Source organism: Microtus pennsylvanicus, chromosome 3, assembly GCF_037038515.1.
Source record: "Microtus pennsylvanicus isolate mMicPen1 chromosome 3, mMicPen1.hap1, whole genome shotgun sequence".
Lineage (NCBI taxonomy): Eukaryota > Metazoa > Chordata > Mammalia > Rodentia > Cricetidae > Microtus > Microtus pennsylvanicus.
In genome coordinates this window covers 80,078,562-80,101,544 of record NC_134581.1, presented here as the reverse complement: position 1 = coordinate 80,101,544, position 22,983 = coordinate 80,078,562, and the positions used below count along the sequence as shown (strand labels likewise).

The window sequence follows — 22,983 nt, the reverse complement described above, 5'->3', positions numbered from 1 at the left end:
GTAGCTTTGGGGCCTGTCCGGGAACTCACTCTGTAGACCAGGCTGGCCTCGAACTCACAGAGATCCACCTGCTTCTGCCTCCCGAGAGTTGAAACTAAAGGCATGTGCCACCACTGTCCTGCAAAAGAGTCAGACTCTTAATGGATGCCGGCACAGTCACAGTGACCACAGTTCCATCCCAAGACATGACAGAAAGAGACCAGACCACACTCAGGATTTGATTTGCAGTTGCTCTGGATCAACTGAGGACACAGCTTCTTTTTATTACATCATCTATGGACCACCCCAGTGGATAAGGTCCTGGAATGTGGTGAACTGATCACGATGCTGCCACAGCTTTATCAGGAAGATCAGCTTCTCAGCCAGCAAGCACAAATGCCGTGGGTAGGGTACAAGGAATTTGGCGGTACAGCAAGGCATGGTTTTCTCTCTATTTTTGTAATTACAACCCCCCCAAGAAATACACTGGGATCACATAGAAAAGAAGTGATACAAAAGTCTTGAAAGTGAGAAAGAAATGGACACGCCTTCCCAATGTAGCAGGTTCAGATGGCATAGGCATAACTCAAAGGCTTTGGGATGCTCTTCTCATCTCCGTGGCAACTAAAGAACCATATGCATTGTTTCCATTACACACATGTATCTCCTATGGAGTCCACCAATAGCTGAACAGCTGCAAAGTTTCTGTGCAAGTAATGGCGGTTAAGGAGTACCAGGAAAAATCTGAGAGGATGGACTGTCTATTGTTTGACTACTAATGACTCTAATTTTCAACCTACACACAGCAAACCTAACACTCTACATATGTAACAGTTCAGTTACTTTGTTTTGCGTCGAGAGGCAATGCCTGGGGTCATGTTCCCAGAAATCAATGGCGAAGTGTTACAAAAGCAAATCCATTTTAGTCGTGTGTTTAAAGATGAAAAGAACTTGCCTAGCAACACCATCCCCATCACTTGTAACATGGACGTTCACCTAAACAGATGCTTAGGTCAGGCTGTCCCCTGCCCTCCTTGCCAGTCTAGACCCTTCTTCCCCCACCCCCTCACTTGGCATGTGCCTGATCACAGTTTAAATGCAAATCTCCAAGAGTCCCATTATCCAACCTTGGGCAAATTTGGTACAGTTGACTGTGCCGACCTTGTGCTGCTTAGGGGAAGGCTCATCTGTATTCTGACACATGAGCATACTGAGCGTAGATTCGAAAGAGCAATTCATCAATGCTGTGAAATCCAAGCCAGCGCCTAGGTGACAGAGGAACGCCGTTCTCAGAGCACAGAGGCAAACTTTTCTACAAAGGCAGTGAGATAGGAACTCCTCTTCCTGGTGTTCATTGAGTTCCCCATGACATTAGAAAACTGGAATAAGAGACTCCATTCTTGCAGGAACACAGTTTGTGGAGAGGAAAAGACACGCCCAGGGCAGTGTTGCACAAGGCAGGAAGACCATCTACAAGTATTCCAAACAAAACTGGCAAGAGAATGATCAACAACAACTTACCAAACCCTCATGGCTCCAGAAGGCACATTTTTAATTAATTAATTTATTTATTGCAAACTCATCTTTCAAATATAAGGTTACTTTAAAAATAATTCTTTGGTTAAAATATAATTAAAACAAGAAGTAGAAAGTCTCCCAGGTCTTTCATGACAGGGTAAAAAACAACTGCCTCTCTCAGCCATCAGATGGCTACTTAATCAGCCATTCAGATTGCATGAATCTGAATGCAAAGGGAAAGACACATTTATCTGAAAGCTATTGTCACCCTGGGGTGAAGCAAAGGGCTCCTCACAGCCAAGCAGTGCTGGTGAGGAGAGCCTGGGAAAAGGAGGGCCCCAGTGTGTCCATTAACATGCACCAAGGGTCCCCGTCGGTTCACAGAGGACATCACAGGGACAGAGCCCTACCTAGGAACAATACTGGAACATGTGCACACTTGTGAAAGCAGGACGCTGTTCAGACAAGTAATACCCTAGCAAACCCTTTTCTTACTTTCATCTCCCTTCAGATATCAGATAGCTTTCCAACATTTATCAAAAAGGGACGGGGCTGAAAATTTCTTTTTTTCTGCCCTGTCTGTCTCCGACTCATTCCTTCTCCCAAATATCATCTGAGCTAATAAACATTAGCCACAGACCAGAAAAAACTCGCCTCAACTCAGGGTCTGCTGCCCATCTAGAACCTTTGTACCCATATGGAACCTGATACAACACGTCTCTTTACACGCAGATTTGACGGACTGCTCAGCTGGAGCCGATATTTAATATTTTACATAGGTAAGAGTGCAATTAGATGTTAATTGAATACAGATGACCCAGCCATTCTGATAAACAATTTGGGCAATTAAACTTTTCTGTACTCAGGAGTTTTCCACTTAAGTTCTTCAGAAACTTTCTTTAGGTTCTGTCCTCTTTGGTTCTGTTGAAATTGCCCAGGAATAGTGGGTTAAGGACAATGGGACGTGGCCTGATCAAGAGAATTCATTTACCTAGATGCTTAAGACCAAGATAACTGAGAGAGATGGGGGAGAAGCTGAGAGGAACTGTTTTTCAGAAACACAGACACTGTCCATGGCATTCTTTATAGAGTCAAGGAAATCTGACGATTTAGTGGGAGCGCCCAATCTGGGGAGCTGAACCATCGGGATCCGAGAGAACAGTGGGTTCACGTCACTGCAACACCAGAAGAACGAGTGACGGGGACATCACAGTGGCTGCACTGTGACTTCTCTTCTGAGACTTTTATTACGTATACAATATTCTGTCTGTGTGTATGCCTGCAGGCCAGAAGAGGGCACTAGACCCAATTACAGATGGTTGGGAGCCACCATGTGGTTGCTGGGAATTGAACTCAGGACCTTTGGAAGAGCAGGCAATGCTCTTAACCTCTGAACCATCTCTCCAGCCTTCTTTTGAGACTTTTAATCAGAGTCTTTCCTCCAAGGTATTTTAAGGTTACAACATAATTAATGCGTCACCATAGGGTTACATCCGTGCCAGAAGCTGGGCCCTTGTTCTTTCCGTACTGGCAAAAATCACAGTTTATCTATCAAAATGTGAAGCTGACGACATATTTTCTCTAAGCATCTTACTGGAGACAACGTGAATGAAATCACACCAGGCTACTGTCTGTGGCCCTAGTGGCTATTCACACAATTAAATAGACATTGATAAGGGATGTTTAGGCTTGATTGTCATTTATTCTTCTTTTAAATACACACACTCTCTCTCTAAATACATGAAGTAGGCGTGATGAGAGTCCCAGGCAGGCTGCGACTCTCCACTCCCTTCAAGCAGCCCTTCCTCCCGTCTGTTTTAAATTGTCACAGAGAAGCAAATAAAGAGGACAGCAAAAGGAACAGTGCAGTTGTGACTGTCATCATTCAAGTCAGTCCCCTGGCTTCCTTAAATAACCCAGAACTGGTTTCGCCTGTGGATGTTCTGCCACAGTTGACACGGACTGTATGTGTACAACTTGACCACCGGCACACCTTCTAAAAATATCCATATCGCACAGGAGTTTCTTGCTGATCCAAAGAATGAATCAGACACACATCTGTCCAGATGTCGATCTCCTTAACTGCTTGACACAGTCCAGAGCCTGGTGGGAAGACAGATCTTGATTCAGACTGGCTTAGAGCTTTCACAGTTCATGGGGTTACCACAGCGGTAGTTTCAACTTGATTAATATTCTGCAAGTCACCGTACCTCTCATTCAATACATCAGACATTTTCTTTATGTCCCCCTGAGTATCTCAAAGTGCTTTGGAGAGAAAAAGTGCTTCTCTCCCCATTTAACAGATAGAAGCATGAAGGACCAGGCTGAATGGTGGAGTCTTTAAGCACGTGCCTTGCACACTAGCGAATGGAGCCTGCTGGGGGTGGAAGCTGCTATACGACCCGAGGACTAGTCTTACGGTTTCTAGTAACCACCAAAGCACTCCGCAACATGGCTTTGCCTAACTTGCAAATGGAATACAAAAGACAATCCCATCCCCGGTTGGATTCGAGACACAGTCCTTCCTCTTGCACGTCTCTTGAGGGTAGGGGCAGCTCTCTGGGAGAAGAGTGAGGCTCTTTAGCCATGCATAGCCTGAAGAAGGGTGGTAGTCTCTGCTGTAGCAGGTGCCCAGCTTAGGAAGACAATTCTTCAAAGCCATGCTAGCTAGGCAAGTCCAGAGAAGATGGATTTTGTTCTCCTCCTGAATCATGCCTTTCTCTCATTGACACACACAGTCTCACTGTAAGACCCCTAAGCATGAAAAGAAATAGGCGAAATGATTCTGAGCTGTCCACATCAAATGCAGTATGGGCTTTCCCTCTGCTCCTGGACATCCTGACGACTCATCTGCAACAGGCCGGTTCTTCCCGTTGCTCAGACAGCTTATTCCTGCAGCAAGGTCTCTCTCCAGTTGAAGCCCCCAGTGGGTCCATGGGTAAGGGGAAGGATGGGTGGGTCTGTCAGCTGCCATATTCCAGTTTCTCCCAATTCTTCACAGGAACAAAAGCCTAGGTATGGGATCTGCAGTCAGAGCAGCAAGGAAAGGAGAGAGCAGAAGAACAAGAGTTAATGCCTTCACCCTCCTGTTGATACAAACTCTCAAGTGTTTCCAGGGCACAGTGGCAGAAATGGAAGTAAAACCTTTCAAGTCAACAAACAGTCCTAAATGGATGGGACTGGTAAATCTAAGGCAACAGTGTGAGTTACTGATCAGCAGGATCTGGTCAACAGTGAGCACCCTACTTCCTGATTACAGATTGCTGGCTAATAGCACAGGAGGAGAGAAGAGGCATGCATGATGCTACCCTTAACCACAGGGATGCACTCCAGATTCTGAGTGGATGGCTGAAACTTGGACGGTATCAAACCCTGTGTATGTTTTTTCCCTGTATTTACACACCTATTACAAGGTTTAATCTATAAATTAGACAGAATAAGACCAACATCAATAATAAATAAACAGAACTGTTTTAACAACATACTATAATATTGGTTATGCGAATGTGCTCACCTCCACCCTGCTGATATCTTACTGTATAATCTGTATTTTCAGACCTCAGTTGACCTCAGGGTTGGGAAGAGATTAGAGTAATGCAATTGTACCAAGGATTAAACTCCAAATTGTACATCAAGTTTAAGAAGGCATACCAAGAATTTCTCATTTTCTATTTGGCCATAATGGGAAATAATATTCAAGTTTTTTGAGTTAGGGTCTCATGTAGTCCAGACTGGCTTTGAACTCATTATGCAGTTAAGAATGACCTTGAAGTCCTGATCATCTGGGATCTACTTCCCAAGGACTGGGATTACAGACACGTGCCACCACACCTAGCTGATCATTCAACTTAAAAAATGTGTCGCCTTTAATCCCAACACTCAGGAGGTAGAGGCAGGCTGATCTCTGTTGGATGGAGGTCAGCCTACTTTATAGAGCTAGTTCAGGACAGACAGGGTTACACAAAGAAACCTTGTCTTGAAAAAAAAATCAACAAAAAGAAAAAAGAGAAAAAGCATCAACTTTGTTTGATTTTCTTCGGGGAATCCTGCACGAGCACTTGTGACATTCAGAGAAGAAACCATGGGCTGTCGAAGCAACTCGGAGCTTATTTTTGTGTTTAGTATCCAGCCATAAGCAAGAAGCCATAATCTGCCCCAGTAGATTACAGACTGATGGGATGGATGCATACCTGAGGAAACATTTTTTATATATATAAATAAGAAAATTGTGATTGAGTTTGAACTCTGTTCTAAGGGAAAGGAGATAGCATCCTCGCATGAAGCGGCATGGGTGGGGGGTGTGTGGCTGATGGAAAATACAGGCAAAAGGAAGAATCCAGACCAGAGGGTAACTCCCTTGGTCCAGAGCTGATCTTTAGCCTGGCTCTTCACACACGCTGCTTCCCCTGCTCTCCAGGCTAAGTTCTCAGTTGCACTGGTACTTGCCTCTGCTTACAGTTCTTAGCATCCTCCACTAAACCTTTTCCTCTTACATGGTCCTAATCAAATACCCTACAGAGTTCACTTGCATACATCTTAGCTGAGTGAATGAGTAAACGAGTCTTCCCAGCTCAGTGGAAAATTCTGCTTCAAGGAAATTAGCTATCAGCTGGTCACCAAGCAGTTACAGAAATGCAAAGTACTACAGGCCCCATGAGTGCAGGAGCGGCTTACCTTCCGGACCATTTGGACGAAGTCCTTTGAGTTCTGCGGGGACAGGCCTTGGAGTTGGCAGGTACAGGCTTCGAGGGAAGATGCGTGGGCCACAATCAGAATGTTATTTCCTAGGAAATGAGACAGGCTCATTATCCCGACCGGCTCACTCACTATTCACCACATATACATATACTGAAATCACAGTGCGTGCTATAAATAGGTATGATTATTATAAGCAAATTAAAAATTTTAAAGAAATCTAGGGATAGATTTCAGTGGTAGACATTTCTGGAGTGCGCAATGCCCTGGACATTGCAAAGAAATAGGCAATTTTGGGGGTGGAGACTCTACCAAAAGACACTTCTTTTGAAAATGTTCACAATAATATCTAATACCTCGTACACCATAATAGTATCTAATATCCTGTGTGATAATTTAAAAAGAACTGAAAATTTTTTTCCAAAGGAAAAAGTAGAAAGAATCACAGATTTATAAGGAGTCAACCCCCACACATCATGGGAGTAAGGGGGTTCATGTCTCTTCACCCAGCCTCCCCCATAATTCCATGCTTCACGATGTAATGTTTTACCATCAAAAGCATAGAAAGAGATGTGGGTACAAGTCACGATTCTGATCTCACCAGGCTCATCAGCACTGTTTTGGGTGTGAGCATACAGTGTTTGGTGACGCTCTCACATGGATATGTAACCATCAGCACAACTGACACACAAGCTTATTGTTCTCCGTCTGCAGGCTCCCTATGTCGTGTGATGGTGATGTTTTACCCCTTTTGAGGGGCTCACCATACATCTACCAAATAAATCACACACAGAGGCTTTTTCTGAAGACTCTAAATGCATTTCTGAGGCCTCTCAGCTCTAAAGACATTGTCTGAAGCCTCTTAACATTTGGAAACACACACACACATGCTGGACTGCTCATCCTCCTGTGTCCTTCAAACATAACTCTATTCTGGGAATTGAGGCAAAGACAAGCCACAGATGTTGACTCAGTTCCTGATGTATTGATTTAGTCACTGGAACAAGGTCAGGATGGCCCACAGATGCTCCCCCTTATTTCACCTGACCATGTGGCTATTCTCCTGCCCTGGAATAGACCAATCACTGCTAGTAACCCTTTGAATAAGCCAATCCAATAAGTTGGAAAACAGCCTTCAGGTTGCCGGCCTTGTGTCTGTGGCTTTTCGCTTTAAAAGATGGGCTGTAAAAGCTATTGCTGTCCTTCATATCCCGAACCTGAGACCAGTCTCCAAGAGGCAAGCAGTGCATGCATTTCTGTGGATGAGTTTGTGTCTACACAGCGGTCCCCATCCTGGATCACTGCAGGGAGATGGTATTATTCTATAGAACTGGAAATTCTAACTGGGCATCCTCCCCATAGGATACATTGCAGAGCCCAGCTTACTTAATGTAGTAACACCATCTAGCGGGTCCCTGTGCATCACTCATGTTACATGCTCACAGGCTATCGCAAACTGAACGTGAAAGGCTCGACAAGAGAGCCTGGGAATATTTGTCTTTCCTACTAAATTGGAAAAAGCAAATTCAAAACACCCCGAACAGCCCATAAATGGCAAAGGAGTGATGCCCACGTGTGCAATGGGGTCCCAAGCAACACCACCTACCTTTGCTTTTACATTCGCTTATTATCTCCTTCGTCACTTGGAAACTTCTGCTGATGTAGGTGTCATAGGATTCGGAAATCACTAATTTGCTGACTGGGATGTGAGGTCTACAGCAGAAAAGCAAACAAAGGAGAGGACGTTTTGATCCCGAGATAAAGGAACGTGACATCACTCTCTATACTTCCAGATCTTTTGGAAGATTCTGTGTTTCTGTTTCCTCGTTTCTTAGGAAAGAACGGGGTGCAGGGCAGAGACTTTCTGTCAGGCAGATGCTGAGACTTAAAAGTTATGGTGTCACGCACAGTGACTCAATGGAAAAGGGGGGCATTCCGTGACTGTCTTACCCACAGGGACACACTTAAGCAGACTGCAGACTTTTTGTGGCATCACTGGTCACCGAGGGCCCTAACCATCTGGCTTAGGGGGAGTAAGGTGGAGACTGGTCCCTCTGTATAGATTACCGGGAGGGCTCGAACTTTCCTTGGCGGCCTTATGCACAATGAGCTGCAAGGAATGCTCAGCAAAACGGATGTGCAGTCCATCTATTTGTGAGCCAATGAAATTCCCATCAGCCACTTTTCTCCTCTTTGCATCTTATTTTAAACCATGCACCCAGTGCCAGGAAAAGCCTGAGAGACATAAAGATGAATTCATTTCTCCACTTGAGAAGCTCTCTGTGTGGACCAGGTGGGGATGCTATAGAGGAAAACCATAACTGTGAGACCCAACCAATAAGGGCATTTGATAGGGGAATCAAAGTATTCACCATGGTGACCAGTCACCCATGCCCATGGGGAGGGGTCTGTTTACCCCTTCGTCATTTTATGGAGTTTTTGGTCCATGTAGTATTTGTCTTATCTATGTCCTATGCCTTTTCCATTTTCTTGTGTCTTTAATTGTTGAATTGTGGTGTCGTGCTGGTACAGGAGGTGTTGAGCTAACTTCACAAGGCATCTTGATTATAACTTTGAAATAGCTACTAGTTAAAATTAGTCCAGAAAATATTTACTCAGACCCCCGTGCGCCAGGGCTCTCTGAAACCGCACCGCCTGCATGCTTCCAGTGGTGCCTTCCCAGCAACACTTGCATAAATTCTAAGTCTCTAGGTGACAAACTGGCTCTGAGGTGACAGCTGACATGCTGTGTCTTTAACTATTCTCAGAGCTGGGATTTGAAGCTGAGTCTTGGATGTGTCCTGCGAACGGAACCTCTTACACAGGACAACTTCCGATAGTGTTCTCTTCGAGATCACCCATCACAGCTGGGTATGCTGGCACAAAATGAAATTTCTGCACTCACGGGGCTAAGGCGGGAGAACTGCTAATGGAAACTAAAGGCCAGCCTGGGTTACACAGCAAACAGACCAAACAACCAACCAACCAGCCAACCAAACACGTAAATAATTGGTCAACCAACCAAATAACAAACAAACAAACAAAAAACCCCAAAAGCCTGTCTGTCTATCTGGTGCTCTATTTTACTATCAGGAAAGTCAACACTGCTGTGTTCAGAGGGAACTTGCTTTTCCTCATCTTCACTCAACAGGTCCTCTTCTCCCAGGAGGAAGTTTCCTGATGCCCACCACCCGACTCTTTCCCAGAGGACACAGAGAGGCAAGAGTCACCACCACTAAGGGACCGACATCTTTGTTCTGGAGGATATTCCTCTTTCTGGCCTTTTCTGTCCACGCCCACCTCTGGCGCAGTTCCACCGTGAGTGATGTTATCCTGTCTCCCAGGAGCTTCTCCCCCCACCCCCATGGTGTAACAAAAGGCCACGTTGTCTGGTCAGGGAGTCACTCTGTGGGTGAGACCACACTGTCATATCTGAGATCTGTGTAAACGAAAAATGGTATCTTAGGACCTAGCTCTTCATCTGTTCTTGCCTTTGGCTTCTCCCAGCATCTTGAAGGATGTCCTGACAGACATAAGGCAGAGTCCAAGTTTCTCCTATGAGCAGGACCTATCTATCACACTGCTAACTATATCTACAAGGCCCTGTGTCACCTGCTTCAGTCCCCTGTCCTCCCTGGCCCTCCCACAACAACCAAATGTCAGGGCCCTGTATTCTGCTCTAAGTGTTTCCCAGTGGGGAGAATATTTTGTATTTGTTTTTATCTCTTGTATTCTTGGCCCAGCTCCCTTGCCTGCTTTCTACACCCAGCATCCCACAGGCTGCTGCTGCTACCTGTGGATGCTGCCTAGCTATGAGGTACTAGCCTCATATGGTTTCCTCACTTCGCTTCCAGTCCTTCCCTTCCGAGTGTATAGAAGTGTACCATGTATGTACAGGAGCATGACATGGTTAGAAGAGGCATCAGCTTGCCTGGAAATGGAGTTACAGACAGTGGTGAACAGTCACGTGGGTGATGGGAACCAAGCACAGTTTTTCTGCGAGAGCCCATAACCACTGAGCCCTGGAGGCCAGGCTCTGCAAGCGGAGCACACTTGGCTCTGATTATATTGACTCCTGGGAGTGTTTCTGTGTCACCATTTGAGCTTCATTTACTTGCTCCAACGGTCTATTGCAGTGCTTCTGCCCCTTCCTAACGCTGTGACCATTTAACACAGATCCTCGTGTTGTGGTGACCTCACTTCATAAATGCAATTTTGCCACTGTTATGAATCATAATGTAAATATCTGTGTTTTCTAATGGTCTTAGCAGACCCTGTGAAAGGTTGTTTGACCCCTCAAAGGATTCTCAACCACAAGTTGAGAACTGCCGGCCTATTCACTTGGTGCCATTCATGACAGTGGTCAATTCTACCATACTGCCGCTCAAATTTTACTTTTGGTTTTCTCAACTTATTCGTGGAATCAGAGGCTTCCTATTCCTATTCAAAATTTGCAGAAAATGTGACACTCAATTTTAAAATGGAAAAGAAAACCTAGAATAAGGACCATGTCTTGATCCAGCAATTCCCAAGATTCATCCTGCCTGCACAGCTGGTGGGTGTGTAGCCTGGGTGCACATCTGGAGTGCAGTGAAAAGCTCAGCGGGAACACATCTGTAGAACGCTGTAGGTCATCCTGGGAAACAGCGTGGGACACATGCTCAGAGAAAACTAAAACCCAGCCACCCACGAGGACTCCGATGGGGCTGGGTGGAGAGGGGAGAGCTATTTCACTAAGTGTCAGCCGCAACCTGACCTCGTTCCCGGCAGAAAGGTGAAGGCATTGGCACAGGGACACTAGTCTACTGCCATTCCCCCCAGGAAGAGAGAAACAATAGCCAGAGAGTGGCCAGAAGAACATGTGAGGTGGACGAGTGATGAGTGCAGTTTAATGGGATGTCGGAGGAAAGCTAATTCCCTTTAGACAGAGCTGAGCAACTGTGCTATCTGAGTTCCTACCCACAGAGCGAAGAAGGAATATGGAGAAGGAGATTTTCTTCCACCTTGTCCAGGAACCCAGTGGATTATCCACAGTAAGAGGCCAACAGAGAGCACAGGGAAGACAATTCTATGCAGAATGGTCAGTCACTCTGCCAAATTCTGCCCTAAGAAAGAGGAATTTTATTTCCTACTGAAATGGTTGTGATTTCTGGTCTTCTCTCAAAGCATTGGGTGGGCTTTTGATTGGTACTGCCACTGTATTACTATTGGCTAATTCTTTACCAGGCATGCAGACTGTTCACCTGGGGGCATTGAAAACATTCTAGCACAGAGAATGGTCTAATGGTTTAATCCTAGCACAGAGAATGGTCTAATGGTTTAATCCTAGCACAGAGGAGAATGGTCTAATGGTTTAATCCCAGCACAGAGAATGGTCTAATGGAAAGAGCAATAAACAGAACTAGATGGCTACTAGGCAGGACACACAGAACCGGAGACACAGAGAAATATTAATAGATGTCAATTTTTTTAACACAGTGATGTCATCGTTATTATTTCCACACAGGGTCACAAGACGTTTTACCATAGGCAAGCCACTTGGACTGTCATATACAATGACAAATGGCTTTCTGGGCTGGGAACGTGGTTCAGCAGAGTGCTTGTATGTCTGTGTGCATACACACACACACACACACACACACACACACACACACACACACACACACATCTCAGTCGCTTTCGCTTTCCAAGATCATAAGAATAACAAATGACCATAGGAAAATTAAAAATCCAGTGGAAGGCAGATATGGTGGCCCATGCCTGTAGTCACAGCCCTTGGGAGACACTCAGGAAAATCAGGCCTTCCAATAATGAGACCCTGACTCAAAAGGATAAATAAGCAAGTGATTTGGAAGGTCTAAGGTAGAAATGGATGTCGTGTCCCACATCCACTGAGCTGTTCTATCCTCACTTTGTGTGTTTTCCTAAAATACGCTATGTCATTACTGCTACACTGACGTAGATATAATAAATATAATTAAATACAAGGAAACACTGGACTTCCCCAAGTCCTGGTTTCTAAAATTGTAGCTTGATTTCTACCACTATAAACAATTCTGTGGAGGTCTTGTGAGGTCCATCATCTGCTTGATGAACGTGGCACAGCAACAGTGCAGGACACAGGGTACCAGGGAGACAGCAAGTCAGGAAGTTACCTGTAGGTTGTATCAACACTGAGGTTGGCCGCAGCTAACTCCGAAGGAGGTATCCACGCCGGTAATGTGCTCCCAGCAACCCACTTTGTCCATTCAAATAAGCCGGGCTCGACCCGAATCTTTAAGTGATTGTCTTGTTGTAAACCTTAGGGATGAAGTGAAACGAAGATGAAGGAAGTTTCACTAGATCGTCAGTGGAAAAGAATGAACCACACAACAAGCTGTTACAAAAATCACAAGGCAGAGCAGGATGTGCAAGCTTCCAAAGGAGGGAAGCAACCAAAAGTCCTACTGAGCTCTTAATGTCTGTAACCACAATGATGCTAACCATGGCAAGAAAACCCTAATGGTGTACTAGTGCCATGATAACCAACAGCACTCTAGCTGGTCTTAAGACCTGCTCAGTGTGAGCAAAATCATGCCTGGTACCAGAAACCTAGCCAACTACCTGGGGTTAGTGAAGTCACAGATCTTGGGGGAAGATCCTGCAACTTTACTAAACCAGCACAATCCCCAACTACATGTTAAATATTCATCCTTAAACCCCACACAAGTATGGTCATCATCCTTTACCAAGGAAACTTCTCTTTGCAACAGCTGAAACACATTACAGAAGACCACAACTAATCAGAGGCAGAATTGTGGAGCTCAGTCCCAAAAGATCCATATAGAGAACCCTAACCTACATCCCACACCTAACGTTCAGGTGAATCTTGCGAAAGAGGGGGCAGAAAGATGGGAAGAAACAGAGGTCCAGGGAGTTTGCTACAAGAGTGTGTCTCCTAGGAATATCAGAAGATAAAGCCTCACAAACACGATGGGCTAAACATGAGCAGAACGAAGATGGCACCAGCAGACATGATGGTGGAGTGGGATGGGGAAGCCCCATGAAGCCTCAACCCTACAAAAGGAACTGTGGGCCACTGGGGAGTGTTGAGAATGGGAGAGTGGTTTTCTTCAGGGAAGAGCGTCTCCGATGGCTGTCCAATACTAAAGGGTCAGCCTGAAACCATCCATATAGGTAGCACTGTACAAACGGGACACGTGGTACTTACAGATTCAGAAAGACAAATGCACACTGTAACAGCTGATGAAAAAAGAGGTCATGAGAGACAGTGGGGGTGTGGCAAAGGGTTAGAGAGGAGAAAAGGGAGGGGGAGATGGTGTAATGGTACTCAAAAATAAAAAATATGTTAATAACAATGCAGTGATTGCTTTCCTACTAGACTCAATATATCACTTAAGTTGGAAGCACACAGGTTTGGACAAATTTATAAATTTGTGTTTTACAGTGTAAACCGTAAATGAATTTAATAGGTAAACTTTACAGTTATGAATAAAGCATGTGCTAAAAAAATACAATAAATTTTTGTTTACCAACAAGTACATTTTTTCCTCTGGCTGCACCTCCACCATGCATGCTGGCCATTAGCAGAGTAAAGAGAAAGTCTCCCCTCCTCAAGTCATTACCCAATCTGTCCAAGCTTGTGACTCTCTTTGTACTGTCAGAAACAAAAGTCTCGCTATATGCGCTAGGCTGACTTCACATTCTCAATCCTCCTGTGTTGGCTTCCTCTGGAGTGCTGGGATTACAGGTGTGCACCACCATGACCCTCTCATTTCCACACTATAATTCTCACTCTAGTAAATTCCATGACATCTTACAGAACAAAACTCAAAGCCTTCGGCTAGTCTCATGGCACCCACGACGGTACAGTGGCTTACACTGTACCTGGGCGTCACACAAATCCTCGCTTTGTCCATCAGGGAACCCAGCATTTACATGTGGCAGTGCACACGTTCTGTTTTATCATAGTGTGATTCCCCGGGAGCACAAATCTTCCCTTCAGACTCACTCAGCTCTCCTTACACCGCCTCTAGTCCAGTTTCTCTGTGCACAGTGAGCACACAGACGCTTCTGTACTGAGAGGAAGGTTTACTTAAGGTTAAGAACAGAGGACTCAAGTGTTGTGTCAAATCCTTGGCTGGCTTCTTTATTTCTGGCTCATTTGTTTGTCTGGCTCAAGTTCAGTCCAACTCCCCGCCTCCCCTGCCCCGTCTCCTTTCCAACGCAGGGAGAATAGAGACGGCTCTAATACAAACTTCCATGGGTTTTAGGGTGAGAGCTGAGTACTTTTATAGTGAGGGGGCTTTTAAAGCTTTTCCAGTTTGTGGGGTGCAATGGTGTGTACCTAATCCCAGCACTCAGGAGGCAGAGGGAGGTGGATCTCTGTGAGTCTGAGGCCAATCTAGTCAACAAAGTGAGTTCCAGGCCAGTCAAGGCTACACAGTGAGACCGTGTCTCAAAAATAAGTGAATAAGTACGTCTTTCCAATTAACAGAAGAAAGTAAGATGGCGATGCTGTGGAACTCCCTACAGCTCAGCTGCTGCCTGAACAAAAGGTAAACAACGGATTCAACTACTTAAATACAGAGAGAGAATCACGTCTATAAAAGGTGCAAAGATTTCTGTATAGCTATAACCCATCCAAGACAGCTTAAAATTCTTAGAGAAAAATGATTAGCATCTCCCCTCTATCTGGATGACATCACCAGGAGTATGACTTTTGTTCAAGGTTGGTCACCTTGTGGAAGAATTTTCAATAAAAGTTCCAGATTTGTGTGAGCCAAGATGGCTCAAGCCTGTAATCCTAGCACTCAGGAGACTGAGGCAGGGGGATTGCTGCAGGTTTGAGGGTAACCTCAGTTACATGCTACCTTGAAACTGTTTCAAATAAAACAACAACAACAAAAACAAGCTTTCAGGTTTTGAAGCTTCATAACTCTGCAGTAAGTGCCAGGAAACAGTCGGATGAACTACATAACCGCTGTCAAGCCACGAGCCTTACCTTTCAATATATTATGTGCAGTCTGAACGCAGCGTAGGGATGGAGAGCAATAAACGTGATCAATAACGGTGTTACTTTCTAACAAGGCTTCACCTGCCGAGCAAATCAGCCGAGAATCAGCATGATGGAGTCACTTGGGTTTCATCTTGATCTTCGATGGGACCAAGCCAAGCAGATCCACACACCTCCCTTCCCCAGCAGCAGCTCACAGAGAGCCAGTAGTGTCAGCCAGATCCCCCATCAGTGCATCCACAGAAGAGGCAAAGCAACACGCTCTTCATGACTTCTTTCTTTCTCGTGCCAGCATGCAACAAAATGCCCTTGTGGGGAGGCCTACCAGCAGGGTAATGCTCTGACCTCTATTGGGAAGACGCTGAAACCCGTTCTGTGACAACCGGGAGGGGATTAGTCAGACTTTGTTATAATTCCAGTGTGGGAACCCAATCTCAGCTGCCAGACTCTTGAACATCTGAGACCCAACTAATGCTTTAATGCTTCCCCATGTGGTCCACTGCTTTTCTCTAGTAGGCAAACGCTAAAGATCTTCATGTGGGGGCGGTGTCTTCCATGGACTTGGTTACCTTGCCAGTCCTTTCTCCTGACCTGACTCAACCTGTGCTCTAGAAGTAAGAACAGCTCGCAGCATCCCATGTACTCTTTACTATCATTATATTAATTATTTTAGATTGTTTCAAGACAGGCTTCTCTGTGTATCCCTGGCTGTCCTGGGACTTGCTCTGTAAACCAAACTGGCCTCAAACTCACAGAGATCCACCTGCTTCTGTTTCCCAGGTACTGGGATTAAAAGCGTGCACTACCGCCCGGCTTCCACTGTAATGTTATTCATTTTTTAAAATGTATTTATTATTGTTGTTGTTGTTGTGTATGTGTGTGTGTGTGTGTGAGGGGGGAGAGAGAGAGGAGAGCACATGTACATATGGAAGTCAGAGGTCAACTTTAGTTCCCTCCTCCCACCTTTGTCTAGGTTCTGGGGACTGAACTCGCTCGCCAAGCTTTTGTTGTGTCTTTTCTCAGTGAACTGTTAGCTGCAGGGATCTCTCGATGCTATGCCTAATCTTTGCGGTTTGGTTTCTATTGTCTTCAATGCCAAGAAGGCCCCTCTCTCCCTTCTGTTCCTTCTTTACAGACGACTCCTATGTGACCCTGGCTCACCTTGCCTCTTACTCATCCTTTCTTCTCCCTTCCCCATCCTCATTGTTTCCTTTCATCCCTTCTCTTTTCTATTCTCCTTATACTCTGTGCGGTTTGTTGTTCGGTCAGCCATATAGTCTGACAGCCACCCACAACACATACATGTGCATCCATTCACACCTGGGTCACAGTTACCTCGTCCAGGAACTTGCCCTGAAGTAAATGGTCAAGAAATATGTACTGGATGACTGAGGAGTACATGACATAGTTTCTGCTCTGCCAGTACAGGAAATGCTTTCAAAGAACTGAACAACTTCAAAAAGTCACTGGGCCTGTGCAAATTCAGCAATGCCCCTGTACTTCTTCCTCACCTTCAGCTCTCCTTACACCTGCTGGCAGATGCTACTGTCTTGAGCTATCAGGGGACACATGACTAGACCAGTGGCATATGCAAACCAAGCCTGACTTTCTGTCTCCATTCCTCGCCAGGATCAAGTCTATAACAAGCAGAAGCCTACCTGGAATCCCAACCCAAAGAAAGCTGAGGCAGGAAAATCTGATATTCTAGGCTATCCTGGTGGTCTATAAGACCCTGTCTCAAAAAACCAACAAAACAAATACACACACACACACACACACACGCGCGCGCACACAAGTCCCAAGAAGTATGTTTACACACTCATGGTGTGGGTCTGTTGAACGAGCCAGGAGACACTATGCAATCTCAGGGGCCCTTACCCACTAGCCTTGCTTGCATACACCCAAACACAGTGATTGGTGCGTCTTTCTCGTAGTCTCGGAAACCACCGCTCCGCTGAGGTAAGCTATGAGGCATGTTCAGGTTGGTGCGTATGTAGCGGCCTGGTGGGAGAAGAAGAGCAAATAAAGACCACATAGACTTTTTCTTTACTCGAGGCGTTCCTCAGTGATCCTGACCCCTCCTCCTTCTTGGTCAGAGACACTGAACGGAACTGTCTGAAGCCAATGGAAAACATCGAATCTGACACTTTTTCTTCAGTGGACTGACTTAGAATCCACCCTCCCTTCTGCTGATGACAGCGATGAGGGAATTTCTGAGTGAATGTAACAACCAGACTCAGGGAAGGCTCCCCTTCTTAAAATGCTACTCGAGTGAGAAGGGAACCAGATGGGCCACAGAGATTCCATGGCAGGAACTCCGGTCACAGAATCAGCACGCGTCTCTACACTGGTTTTGTTGTCTGAATGTGGGCAAGATACAGTGACTCTTTGCTTCCTGGTACCTCAGCTTATAGAATGGGGACAAAGCGCTTATCTTTTCCCTTTAAGTTGGAACAATCAAGAAGGACTCAAGAGATTCCATGAATTTTGTAACTGCATGTACATGATGACTACATGTACATAAAAGCAGCTTGACTGCGCCCCCTAGAGGCCGTTATGGGTATGCATTGCTGTGCAGGCCATCAACCATTGAGACCTGTGATGGATTCCAAGGGCCCCACTAGATGCCTAAAACCATAGACAGGGACAGATCCTGAACAGACTACGTTTTTCACTCTCACAAAACACACCTATCATAACATTTAACTTATAAGTCAGCCGCAGCAATGAGGAATAATCAAATGACAGACCACAATGCAAGTTACAGAGATGTCTCGCATAAAACACCGAACTGTGATGTTCTTGGAATTCTTATGAAAGGGCGCCGTGACTACAGGACCCAGTGAAGAGAAACAAATGATACTGTGACAGCAGATTTTATAACTAAGATAGCAGGCGAGAAATGGATGGGTACAATATGCACTGTGGATACATTGGACAAAGGGATGATGACCCAGATGGGACAGACTTGGGTAGCCTGAGATTTTATCACGTTACATAGAGTGGAGGGATCATAACATAAAACAAACCGATTGCTTGTGTTCTGGCTAATTTTGCATCAACTTGAGTCATCTGAGAGGAGGGAACCCAAATTGAGAAAATGTCATATGATTGGGTTGCAGGCACGCCTGTAGAACATTTTCTTAATTAGTGATTGATGGGGGAGGGCCCAGCCCATGGTGGGTGGAGCCACCCCTGAGCTGGTGGTCCTGGGTTCTATAGGAAAGCAGACTGAGCAAGCCATGGGAAACAAGTCAGTAAGCAGCATCCCTCCACGGCCTCTGCATCAGCTCCTGTCTCCAGGTTGCTGCTCTATTTGAGTTCCTGTCCTGTCCTTCCTTCAAAGATGGTTGACAATGTGGAAGTGTCAGTCAAATAAGCCCTTTCCTCCCCAGCTTGCTTTTCGGCCATGGTGATTCACCACAGCAGTAGAAACCCAAACTAAGCTAGACAGCTTGTTTGAGATCTTTCCATTTACTAGTCTTAGACCATGGTTAACTGTGGCTAGCTGAACCCATAGAGTCAAACTGGATGAAAGGAGTCACTCACCTTTGGCATCAAAGCACTGGGATAGCCAGTACTTCCCGAACACAACATCCATCCTCTCCCCATGCCGACACACGAAGAGACATCGCTTCTGGGGCCCAGGCTGGCTGTTGACTCTCAGGGGCTGCAGGGGAAAGAAAAGCAAGGAGTAAGCAGACACTCTGCACCCACAGATGGTGCACCCTGATACCCAGTGAGTGGAACTCTGGGACAAATTCTGCCAGTATATGACTCCGACAATCTCCCTGACCTCCCTGAGTTCAGTTTGGCCTGCCGGTAAAGCGAGGATAGTAAATTCCTCCTACAGACGTCATAAATTACTCTCAGGTGCCTAAGAGATACCTGCAGGTGCTTTGAAATAGGAAGGATTAAGTGCCATGCTCTTTGCTGCCCCCTACTGTAACAGGAGGACTACTTAAGGTACAGGTCATGGGTCAAACCTGTCCTTAATGTAGAGATGATCATCCAGAAGGGCAGCTATCTCCTCCAAAGAGATACGTTCCTTCTAGGAGGGAGAAATTCCATCTTCACAGGTGTCTGCCTCATGCCTAGTTTATATCCAGTGCCCTGCTGTGCACATTTTTTTCTACAATTTTATTATTTTTGTCTATGGGTGTTTCGCCTGCATGCATGAATGGATACCAAGAATGTGCAGTGTCCACAGAGGCCAGAAGAATACACTAGGACTGGAATTACAGACAGCTATAAGCTGCCATGTGGGTGCTGGAGTTGAACCTGGGTCTTTTGGAAGGGCAGCCAGTGCCCTTACCTGCTGAGTCCTCTCTCCCTCCAGCCACATTCTGTATATCCCAATCATCATGTGCACTCTGTTATCTGACTACATAGTTTCATTTTCTAGAATGGGCTCAGGGGGTTAAGCTGCAGCTTCCCAATGGCAACTTAGACAAGTTGAGTCAACTACTGGCTTCCACAGCTGCTAGCGGCACTGCACAGAAGTTTCTCCATCCTTCCTGCTGATGCATTTGATGTTCCCAGTTGCCTTGAGCTGCCAGGCCCTTGCTGGCCACCACTCTTCCACTGGCTTCTTTTTGCTTTGCCAGGGCTAATGGGTGGACTGGTGCTGTGGAATTTGCCACCTGCTTTCTTGATGTTCTTTAACTCAAACCCTGGGCTCCAGACAAGTGTATCTCCTCCGTTTTCACCCTGAACACGCTGAACTTTCAACCTGTCTGTTTTGCCTGACAGCTCCTACTCCTTCCTCCAGCCTGTCTCCCAAGTGTTATCAAAAGATACTGAATTATCAAGTCCAACAACCACGCTAGGAACCTCACTCTACTGATACAAATATGGCTGTCATCCCTATTGTGAGAGAAAGCCTCCTCTTCCTTCCTTGGGATGGCCTTGCTTCCAAGCTCAGGCCCACATGGCAATGCCCACAGGCGGCACGACTCACCCTTGTCTTCCTAGTTCAGGACTACTGTGTGTCTTTTATGACCTTGTGTACTTGTCTCCCCGTAAGGTTAGGGACCCTTTGAAAGAAGCAAGGTCAGTGCTGAGGATGGTCTTCAGAGCATCCCGACTAGATTCGAGGACACGACATGACCCCCATGGTCAGCCTCACCTGCATGGGCTGGCAGATGATAGTGAGAGGCGTCGTCTCCCCGAGTCCTTGGTCCTCATACTGTCGCCTCTCCAATACCCCATCACCAAATGTGAGGGAGCTGGGTGACACGGTATTTAAGATGGAGTATGAACTGCAGAGGAAGGAGAGGAAAGGGTTAACTGCTTTGGCCAGGAGTATGGGAATTAGCACAAAGGACTGTCTTGTCACACGGTGTTTGGGAACCTGAGCAGGAACACCCATCCCCAGGCAAGAACATCTTGTTTTTGACTGAAGTCTCATAGTTAATAAACAAGGGGCGGACAGTTCTCAGAGCTGAGAACAGATGCACGCATCTCTTTGGGCAGGGATGGGGTCCAGTGATTCTAGGCTTATTAGGATGCCACAGGCAGGGCTGGCAGCAAAGACACGTGAAAGAATAATGAGGTATCAATTATGTACCACTGTTCCAGCTCTCTCTGTCGCTGCACTGAAACAAACAGTTCCCGCTGCCTTTAATCTTTTCCATGGCAATTTCCATCCGAGGAATGCGAGGGGAGATGTCTTCCCAGCGCCACTTGCCCGTGGCTATGAGGCTCAGGAGCAGAGTCTTACCCCTTGTCCCTCAACCTGCCTTCTTCAGCCTCCAGCACTGTGCTCGCCTCCATAGCAACTTCAAGGAGATGATTAAAAGCTGGGTTATTTCAGAGGAGCTGACTCCTGCCAGATGTTTGGAGCTGCGAGCCAAGAACTCTTATTTCTGACTATGCCACTGTCACTTTGCAGGCCCACAGGCGCTCTGGCTGAGAGCAGGACCGTCCAAACATGCCACCCTGAAAATTTCTGCACACAGCACGGCTCTTCAAAGCTTTCTCTACTGAGGGCTGCTATTTAAATACGGCCACTGGGCAGATCCAACAAACATCTCCCTGGTCACCGGGCAGTCTCAAAAGGAAGTATTTGAATTTTTAATTTCTCGCTCTTGGTAAAGCCCGTTGTGCTCAATCAAGTCTGGGTTTGTGTCTGTGGACCCTGCGATCTGTGCAGGCACCCACTCTGCAATGTTTGTCTTTAACACAGTGTGCATATTAGAATTTTATGTTCGAATTTTTTCCCATATTTTCTAAAATCAGTAAGAAAGCTGGTTTTCGGGTTTTTAAAAATTGCCTACCTCTAGTTTTTTGGTTTGTTTTTTTTAACATATATTCATTGTGCACAGTACTTAGTTTCATAAGGACATTGTCATACAAGTACATAATGTACCTAGATGCTGGGTGTGGTGGCACACCCCTTCCATCACAGCACTCTGGAGGCGAAGTAGGCAGAACTCTGACTCTTAAGTCAGCCTGGTCTACACAGCAAGTTCCAGGACAGCTACACAGAGATTCTGTCTGGTGGTTGTGGTCTGGGTACACAAATATCTTATTTCAAAAAAATGTTGAGAGGCAGGCAGATCTCTGTGAGTTCAAAGCCAGCCTGGTCTACAAGAGCTAGTTCCAGGACAGGCTCCAAAGCAACACAGAGAAACCCTGTCTCGAAGAACAAAAACAAAAACAAAAAAATGATAATGTACTTTGATCACCCCTTCTCCCTCTACCCCATCTCCCCCACTAGTTCTCAGAACTCCTTTAAACAGTCTGATTTCTATGTTCATGTCATAACCATGTACATATGTACGTCTATGTTCATGTCATACCTATGTACGTATGTACGTGTATGTGATTTTATGTGCCTGTATAAAACTCAAGATGGACACGTAAGAGAAAATGCGCACTATTTGCTTTTCTGAGTCTGACTTAATTCATTTACGATAATAATCTCCTATTGTAGCTACTTCCCTTCAAGTGGACATTGTTTTGTTTTCCGCTACATCAAATCCCACTCATATTTACCACATTCTCTTTATTCTCTCTTCTGCTGAAGACACCTAGCCTGGTTCCATCATCTGGCTGCTGTGACCAGTACTTCTGTAAATGCTACTGTATGCTGCCTTAAAGTCGATGGTAAATACCCATGAGTAATACAGTCGGATCAAAGGTCAGAAGTTGATTGGATTTTTGTTTTTGTTTTCAGGATATCTTATGATTTTAGAACTGTGGCACACCTTTTGTCCTTCCTAGTCCCCCACACCTCTGCTTTCCCCCTACAAATGACAGACCAATTTTTGTTTTCCTTTGAGACAGGGTTTCATATAGTTAGTTCAGGCTGGTTTCCAACTCTACACACAGCCAAGCCTGGCTTTAAACTCCTGATCCCCCTGCTTCTATCTCTTAAGGGATGGGATTATAGGCATGTACCACCGTGCTCAGTCTCTATGATGCTGAAGATCAAACCCCAGGCTTCAGGCATGCGGGGCAAACACTCTGTCAACTGAGCTGCGCCCTCAGCCTGATGATATGCTCAGGCGAAGGTGTCAGACCCTGAGAGATTTACAGCCCTGTGCATACAGATGCACGAAGGTGCTCCTGGCTGCGCCCTGCTCCCCACAGGCCATGGTCCAGAGCCAGAGAACCAGAGGCCTGTATCTCAACAAGGCGTGTCTATTCAGTATGATGCACAGTCAAATTAAACCTGTAATGAGCGAATTTAAGTAACTATAGCTCAAGGAATCTGAGCCATTCACACACTCTAATAGGCCAGCTGTTCTGCTTTATTTTAAGCAGAGAGC

The 22,983-nt window shown here is 45.8% G+C and overlaps 1 protein-coding gene across 2 annotated transcripts in view; it reads right to left on the bottom strand.

The window, feature by feature from the left end:
* Nucleotides 1–219: 219 nt before the first annotated feature.
* The window catches only part of Ubash3b (ubiquitin associated and SH3 domain containing B), a 145,385-nt gene continuing 122,621 nt past the window's right edge, over nt 220–22,983 (bottom strand). The window contains exons 7-14 of one of the 2 annotated variants that reach the window (XM_075966278.1): nt 20,337–20,469; nt 18,758–18,878; nt 17,087–17,209; nt 15,197–15,289; nt 12,348–12,492; nt 7,799–7,905; nt 6,172–6,281; nt 220–4,521 (exon numbers count right to left, since the gene is read on the bottom strand). In XM_075966278.1, the coding sequence (XP_075822393.1) occupies nt 4,384–4,521; nt 6,172–6,281; nt 7,799–7,905; nt 12,348–12,492; nt 15,197–15,289; nt 17,087–17,209; nt 18,758–18,878; nt 20,337–20,469 (970 nt within the window). In that variant the 3' untranslated portion in view covers nt 220–4,383. The remainder of the gene's footprint in view (nt 4,522–6,171; nt 6,282–7,798; nt 7,906–12,347; nt 12,493–15,196; nt 15,290–17,086; nt 17,210–18,757; nt 18,879–20,336; nt 20,470–22,983) is intronic. The other variant, XM_075966279.1, reaches the window with a different exon arrangement.